Genomic DNA, 9,010 nt, shown 5'->3' with positions numbered 1-9,010 from the left:
GTTGTTTTTAGTGCAGTTTCGTGGAGGATTGTTCCACGAAATTAATTTGACTGTTTGATGACTTGTATCGAGTTTGTGATGTGGCCCTCTTCCCAATGACTGCTGGTGACTGACTGCAAACAGCTCTCAGCTGATTTTGTAAAATAGACAAAAACGTCACCATGAGGTATCAGGAAGACCATCTGTGCTGCTGCCACATGGGGAACCCTCTTTGCTTTGTGATCATAACCACCCAGGCTCCATGATTGATCTTACATGCAGCAGCTCGGCCTGGGTTTCCAGGCTTCGATCTAGTAAATTGCATTGGATTAGCAGCGTGGTCCCCTTGCCCAGCTCACCAGCTGAATGTATGATCAGGCTTGTTTGTGTGGCTGCCCAAAGGCCAAATCACCCCATATTCTCATGTTGAGGGACACTCAGCCCTGACCGGCCTGACAGTGTTCAATTGGAACACTCAATCTATCATGTTGGTTTATATAATGTTGCAGACTCTGAAAATTCTTGAAGATGAAAAGCTATTGCTTCTAATATCTAAAGATATAGTAGCTCTACTGTATTTACAACTGACCCTGAGCTTTTAAATGAACAAATGTATAGAATGATTATCCTCTTTTGCCACAACTTTCTTCACCAAAGCAGGTTTTGAGTTTTGAAAAAGACTTGGATTGCCAATTCAATAGGTACTTCACTGTGTAACACTAAGCCAGTCAGCAATTTGAGTTCAACAAGTAATATTTGCTAAAAGGTAAAAATAATTTCATAATGTTAAAAATGTACAAGTATATCCTTTCTCTGTTAACACGTGCATACATAATCAGCCACAAAGTATTCATTACAGAGTACTCGAGGTTGAACCTGGCCAAGTATGATGTAGATTAAACTGAAGGGAAGTCAGTAAAGATTCACTGATTTACCGACTGCTGCTGTTTTCCAGCTGAGGTTGTTGGTTTGAGGTTTCCCCAACATTTTCTGTTATCATTTCAGATTTCCAATCTGTTCCTTTCAAAAGAGTTAAACATAGTGGTCAGGAGACTGGCACAAAGTGAGATGCTTATTTGGAGAGTTGGGTGGCTTCTTCCTGCATTGTAGCAATCTTGTACTGTTGCAAACAGATTTATTAACCTGGGGCATCTTTGATTAAGGGAATATTACCATACTTAATTTGGGAAAAAAATTAATATCCTGCTATTGAATATCAAAAAATCCTCAACTAATCGAACCTCTTTCCCCAATGACAATGTGACCCTGTTTTATCTGAAAGTTAGTGTTGTGCTGAAGGAAATAGTCCAAGGGAGGTGCTATGAATGTGAGTCCAAAGCAAGACTGAAATTCATGGATTGAGGATGGTGTGGGTGGGGATACAGGGGTGGCCAGGAGACAGGGAGAATCTGGAGAACGCTCCATGTCCTTGTCACAAGATGAAATCCTCAGTTAAGATGATTAAGCTGCTTCCCACTGTCTCCACTGGTCATCTCCTCGACTCCTGCAGTGACCTGTCTGTTAGTTGGCTCAGGTTGACTTACTATTATCATAAATTCACGTTGAATATAGGATACACCCTGCACAGTTATTTTGAGATGAGTTACAATGGAAGGAACATGCACACAACTGTACCATCACAGACTCTGATAACATTACACATTAACACCCTGTTATTCAGCTCACAGCAGCGCCACTCTAGTGGATTAAGTCAGTGACTAGCCATGATACAGCCCATTGAAATTTGCCTGAATTGCACAGTTGTTTAGCTGAAGATTGTGAAATGGTGACAAGGCATTTTTCATGACATCTTTTTTATTTTAGTCACTTAAATACACTAAGTAGAAAGGTACAAAAAATACTTCAAACAATTATTAAACATACAATTCTAATGCATTTCTCAACTTCTCTGACTGACACTCATATTTACAACACAACTTTTACACAAAGTGTTCTGAGACTTGCAGTCAACGTAATTCAAGGCTGAAAATCTCTCAATACAAAAAATACCCCTTCACAGAGATGACTTTTACGTCATTACTTCCTAATAATATTACATGATACGTAGCAACATCTCACAAAACATAACCTTTTCACTTGCACATCATTTCTAGAAGATTTTCTTTCTATAGACTTCAGCTTTGGACAGATCCTGAGGTTTGATATCATATAAACAAAGTCCCGGGATACACTTAAAATGCCAGTGATTGATTATCACTGCAGCAATATCATGGAAATGCTAATGTCAGTCACTTGACCTTGAACTTTGACTGGAAACATTTCATTCAAACTGGAACAAAAGGATGTTTAATCAACAATTCAAAGTTTTACCTATATTTTCTCATCAATATATCATGTTGGATGCACAGGCTTTCAACAGCAAAAGAAAGATTGGTTTAAATTTGCATTGTAACTTCATTTGAAACAATGTCACATGGCAGTATTTCTAAATTCCCCCCAAACACTATGTCCATATTCTCCTATATTGTTCCAATACAACTCAGCATTGACTCATAAAACATTACCTCAATTTTATGACAGGACACTTGACAACCTCCAGAATCAATGTTAAAAAAATCACACAACACCACATGATTGTCACCTGATGAAGGAGCAGCGCTCCAAAAGCTAGTGTGCTTTCAGTTAAACCTGTTGGACTATAACCTGGTGTTGTGTGATTTTTAATTTTGTACACCCCAGTCCAACACCGGCATCTCCAAGTCCAGAATCAACACTATGGTAAACAGTTTCCAATCACAATCCCTGCTCCTCCATCTTCTCGTTGGACTGTAGCAATTTGTTCGCCGTTCTGTATTTTCCCATTTATACCTCCTCGTAACACAGCTCTTATTCCTTCACTTGTCCCATTGCTGTCTATTTTGCCTTGCTTTGCCATCAGATCTCTCCTCTCCTCACAGCCAGAAGAACTGCAGCAGATCAGCAAAGTCGCTTACCAGCACATTGACATCTGCATAAAGGAATGGGGGATAAGTGCTGGCTTTGGCAATGATGCACAAATTTAGTGAAATAATTTACCATGAATCAATAAATCAAATTATTGGAAAAATGACATCAATTGTCTTAATAACAAAAAGCATTTGAAACCTAATAGATCGGTTTCATTTTGATTCCTGCCATAGTATAAAAGTCTTTTAAGATTTCCTTTACTACCTGCAACTTTTTTTGATTGAAAATTATTTTCCAATACTTATGGAGATGGCTAACAAATTGCTATCGCGCAACAGCGCCAGACCACTTCAGCAAAATCGTACTAATCACATTCCATGAACAGAATCCCTCCAGCACTGTACAAATTTTCTTGATGGCAGTCTGATTTCTTAGTTCTGTGTAAACAATTATAGTACAAGAGGGTTGAACACTGAGTTAGATTTCAGAGAATCAATGCAGGGGAACTGCTCAAACAACATATTGAACAGTGATGTCAGAAAGTGAATGCCCTTCAGGGAGCTTCCTTCATTTCAGTGTTCACTGTACAGCAACTTCCTCAGGGGACAATCAAAAGAATCCCATTGCAGCTTCAATTCTCAGTTACGTCGTCTGGAACCTGAAATACAATTAAATAAAGTATTACTTTTCTCACAGCTGCAGATATTTACTTGGACAGTGAGGACAATGTTTTCGCCAAACATAATTATGGGACATTATCAATTGGGCTGACAAACAACATTGCAAACTTAAAAATCACAAAACACCAGGTTACCGTCCAACAGGTTTAATTGGAAGCACACTAGCTTTCGGAGCGAAAGCTAGTGTGCTTCCAATTAAAGCTGTTGGACTATAACCTGGTGTTGTGTGATTTTAAACTTTGTACACCCCAGTCCAACACTGGCATCTCCAAATCAACATTGCAAACAGTTGTGATTTTGTTAATAATTCAATAATTATAGAATATTATATTATTACATACAGTATCCACGGAAGGTGTGGCACCGACCTTAATTTGCACTTCAAAGGTTAATATAGAACAGATAGAAAAAGGTTTAAGAATTAGGCACAAGGGCTGTTTACAATGCAGAGCAGAATATCATGGAGCTGACTGTGAGGGAAGGAAGCATGAAAAGGAGTTGAAGTCCCTGTTTTGATCACTGGGTTATATTGAATAGGATGACCTCAGCTGGCTGCTAAAGGTATGACAACCATGGGTGCTGGAACATGGTATCGCTGAGCATTCCTGCACCTGATTACTAACCAGAGACACCCCATCTCCTCCTAGATTTACCACACATGGGTGATGGTGAGAATAGTGTAGGATTCAGTCCTTATGCGACTGTGGTTGAATAGCTTGTTAGCATTCACTGTCACAGCTCACGTGTAAATACCAGATTTTGGGACAGAGTAACAGAATGCACCAGGAGCCTGCACGATTGGGCAGCAGACTGGTATTAAAGCCTTGGCGAAGGAGCTGGAGAAAAGCACTACATTCAAGCATGTTTATTCAAAGATAACATATGTATGTTTAGAAGCACCAACCTTTTCTGGATTTAATGATAATCTTCACCCACTTGGCATCAGGGTTCACACAAACTTTCTGCTCATTTTTCTTGGTGATGCTGTTAACAGAAGATAAACCGTCAAAATCTAATTCACATAATTTGGATATCTCTCATGCAAGGTTAAAATCACAAACACAATTCATAAAGTCTGTTACGTAAAGAAACTGCGGATGATCCAACATGTTCATAAAAATGTTACAGCCATCTAAATTGAAATAGGAAAATAAGGAACATTAAAGGTGATATTCTGACCCATTTACTTACATTATCTCCTGTGTCTCACAATGTGGTCCTTTGGGAATGTATTGTAAATTCTTGATGGTCTTCAGACTGATAAAACTAGAGCTGGTTGTGGGACATTGACACCGTCCTAGAGTACCTGAGATTGGAATACCTGTGAATTAAGTAAATTGAATTTCAATTTTATGTTTGATTGCCATTAACAGAATCTTGATATTATACCTAAGCATTAAATTCAGTATTAAAACAAGCATTGTATTATCAATAACATGTACCATCAGTGACTATAAATCCTTTAACGAACAACCAACTAGCACACAGATATGTGTGCCTTCTCAGTAAATCAGCAGAAAGACTCCTTTCCATATGATATTGCAAGAAAAGCCAAAGCACAAGATAGAAATACTGACACACCTTGTGCAGCAATAGCACACAGGAGCAGGATGGCAGTCAGTACAGCTGTTGCTCTGTTCATTCTTGACTTTGTTGCTGAATAGATTTCTGCTGAAGATCTTCTGTCTACTTCAGTGTCACTCTCTCTGTTGAATGAAGTTCTGCTGAAGACAGGTCCAATAATTCTCCTATTTATGGAGCTCCCTTACTTTCATTTTGAGTAATCTCAAATGATGAAATCTTTCAAAATTCTGTAAAAGGGAATTTCCCTGCTCCTGAGTCAACGTTTGGAGTTTTCATGAGATTCAGGAGGTTACGTAATTCACAGCAGCAACAGGCAGGCCAGGTAAACTGAATGAATTAAATCTGGATTTTAAAATGTTAACTGCAACTTTCAGAAATTGTCACCTTTGCCAAAATACAAAAAAGGCATGGGCAGAGACAATGGCAAACTTGCCTTTGTTTTAGAAGCCAGTTTTGGTCCCCACACCTCAGGAAGGACATACTGGCACTGGAACGTGTCCAGCGGAGATTCACACGGATGATCCCTGGAATGGTAGGTCTAACATATGAGGAACGGCTGAGGATCTTGGGATTGTATTCATTGGAGTTTAGAAGATTAAAGGGAGACTTAATAGAGACGTACAAGATAATACATGGCTTGGAAAGGGTGGATACTAGGAAATTGTTTCCGTTAGGTGAGGAGACTAGGACCCGTGGACACAGCCTTAGAATTAGAGGGGGTAAATTCAGAACAGAAATGTGGAGACATTTCTTCAGCCAGAGAGTGGTGGGCCTGTGGAATTCATTGCCGCAGAGTGCAGTGGAGGCCGGGATGCTAAATGTCTTCAAGGCAGAGATTGATAGATTCTTGTTGTCTCGGGGAATTAAGGGCTACGGGGAGAATGCGGGTAAGTGGAGTTGAAGTGCCCAGCAGCCATGATTGAATGGCGGAGTGGACTCGATGGGCCGAATGGCCTTACTTCCACTCCTATGTCTTATGGCCTTATGGTCTTATGGGTGCCAGATCTACTGCTGAGTGATGGACGCATTTGTCAATTTTCCAAACACATTTAAATTGAATTATTTTCCCAATCATACAAGGTGTTTTTGTAATTAAGATACAATCAAGTCCTTTTGGTGTGGTCATAATACCTTTCTTTCAGTTAGCTTTCAATGACAATAAACAACTGTAAAACTCAAACAGTACCAGTTTTATGCTTTGTATTAATTTCCCAAAGCAGATTAACATCAGATGATCTGCAGAATATTCCAGTTCTTGATTTTACACCTCAATCACTGGGGACCTCTTCATCAACATAACATTAAAAATATTAATGGAACTGTATTTTAAAACGTACAGGGAATATTTCTGTTTTTCACTGGCTTTACTTTATGATGCGACTTTAAGATGGCATTCTGGATTTGTTTAGAGATTGCAGTTTTAAATCAATTTTAGATTGAGGATGCTGTCATGTTAGCTCTGGAAAGAAATACCTTCAAAATGTTTGTTCAAGCACAGAGGTGCAAGTCATTCACTCGACTTTATTTTGGTTGTTTGTTGTTCTAACCACATTATTAACATATTTACAAAGAATCAAAAAGTTTGCAGCAATCGCTTATCAAAATAATGTGGATTATAATTTAGGTATTCATCCCCTAAATGAATAGTTTCAAATTGACTGTGGCCAGTTTTAGTTCCTGATTTTGCAAGTGACCCAGAGTACAGCGTCAGGTTCTCCACTCGGACTGACCTCTGGGGATTATATGAGGAAGCTAGATCTGTAAATCGTGAATTACAAGAAATGGATCGTCCTATATTTGATAATACAAGCTACACAACTTGCTCATTTACAAAGCTCAAGTATCAATTGCAAATGCGGCGCATGTTAAAATAATAATTTTCACCTACAAAGCATTTTCAAAGTCTGCAACATTACTTAAGGCGAAGTGAAACACTTAGTATTTTTATGTAACAATATCAGGGTGATTAGGAATGGACTCACAGATGTGAAAGAGAAAAGGGCAAAGCACACACGGGCTCAGCCGCTGTTCGAATGAAATCTGATGAGGTTATCTCGCATTCAGCAGTAGCCACCCCTGGCGGATAAGGGTGTCATTGCAGGGGACAGGGTGAATGTTAGAGGGTCAGAATGGAGTAGGAGTGAGCATCAGGAACCTGATGGAACGTGTTAGATTATGTGACAGCACAATGCTAAATGCAAAAACCCCAAGAGTTTTGAACATTTGGGAAAGGTCAGCACTGAGGTTGGAGGGTGCTAGAATATGTTTCTTGTGGTGAATATTGTGATCATAGTCCATGTGCAGCACATGTCGTCTGTTTGTTTCAAAACAGTCGTGCATTGTAATAAACAGCATTTCCCTTTGTCTGATTGAAACAAAGAAGGCTCTAACAGGGTTAACCCAGCAAAACTCGCCGTAGTCTTGAGGTTGACTGCTTCCCATGGGTCTGACAGCCGTTAGTCATATTGCAGGGTCAGATTTCATTCAGACTGCAGCTCGTGTTGATGAACTCGTGGGAATTCCAGGAAATCCGATTGCTTTATACTCCCATGTAACTGGGTCAATAATTGACTTTGCTCCCGTACAGTAGTGGGTGGACGAGGTGAAAGGGCCCTTGCAGGCAGTCAGAAGAGATCACAGCCTTGTGGGTGGTCTAACAGGGACACAAAGAACTTTACTACTCACTTCCGAACAAATTCTGATGGACACAAAACAAAAATGCTGGAGGCCATGGGACAGGCAGCATCCATGGAGAAAAAGCAAGTGAACGTGTCCAGTCTAGAAGACACTTTATCGAGACTCAAAATGCCAGCTTGCTTTCTTGTCCATGGATGCTGCCTGACCCGCTGTCATCTCCAGCATTTTTGTTTACAGTACTGATTCCAGCATCTGCAGTAACTTGCTGTAACTTTTATTGTTATTCAGTACAGAACAAATTCTGATGGTTTGTCTTGACTGTGTATTTGGTTGTGAGATTAAGAAAGTTGTTAGCTCTGATTACCATTCCAGCCACAGGACACCAGGCTTCCTTGCTGCAGCATGAAAGATGGATCGCCAACAGAATAACATCAAGTGTACCAATTGAACGTGCCAAACATACTTGAGTCACACCTCTTACTGTCTGTAAACAGATTGAAAGGAGAAACACTGATAGTATCTCATGTCAGAGTCACATCAGATGTCATTTTGGAGACTTCATATTACAACGTTGAAGAAGCAATGACACAATGTTTCAGATTGATTAAGACTCCAAGATTGGTTTGTCTTTCTCAGTAATTATGATTCAGGAAGAGAGATCTTGAACAGGAATGCCATCCAATCATTTAACAGGGAAACAATCAACATTCCAACACTGAATATCAAAGACCTCCATTCAGATCAGCTCTTTCTTTTCATCCTGATGAGATCAACTCTTACAGATACAGGTTTGGACTGGGTAGTTTGTAATAGAAGGAAAATCTCTGAAATTCAACTCCACTGCTGACCATTCTCAAATGTTCAAAATTCCTGACGTTTTGGATTTTAGCATTGTGCTATCACCTAATCTATCAGGTTCCTGATGCTGTCTCCTGTTCCCTTCTGACCCTCTAACATTCACCTATCCCATGCAATGACACTGGTATCAGGCAGGGTTAGCTATTGCTGAATGTTGTCAAAACATGCTTTGTACAGTTCAATGCCACCTCCTGCCCAGAACCGATCCATCTCTGTCTTAAAAACACTGAATGACATGGTCTGCACAACCCTCTGCAGTAATGACTTCCAAAGATTCACCACTCTCTGGCTGAAGAAATTCCACCTCATCTCCCTTTACTTAGGCTGTGCCCTCAGATCCTAATCTCTCTAACAAATGGAAACAT

General features: G+C 39.7%; 1 protein-coding gene across 1 annotated transcript; it reads right to left on the bottom strand.

Annotated features, from left to right (window-relative positions):
* Positions 1–1,879: 1,879 nt before the first annotated feature.
* On the bottom strand, positions 1,880–5,276 carry LOC140492529 (interleukin-8-like). The gene is made up of 4 exons (XM_072591495.1): positions 5,148–5,276; positions 4,758–4,887; positions 4,471–4,550; positions 1,880–3,544 (listed from the first exon to the last, which is right to left on the bottom strand). Exons 1-4 carry the CDS (start codon positions 5,206–5,208, stop codon positions 3,525–3,527), a joined length of 291 nt encoding a protein of 96 aa, XP_072447596.1. The 5' UTR covers positions 5,209–5,276; the 3' UTR covers positions 1,880–3,524.
* Between the last annotated feature and the right edge of the window lie 3,734 nt (positions 5,277–9,010).

The sequence above is a fragment of the Chiloscyllium punctatum genome, chromosome 1 (genome assembly GCF_047496795.1).
Source record: "Chiloscyllium punctatum isolate Juve2018m chromosome 1, sChiPun1.3, whole genome shotgun sequence".
Lineage (NCBI taxonomy): Eukaryota > Metazoa > Chordata > Chondrichthyes > Orectolobiformes > Hemiscylliidae > Chiloscyllium > Chiloscyllium punctatum.
This window is presented reverse-complemented; position numbering and strand designations above follow the sequence as displayed.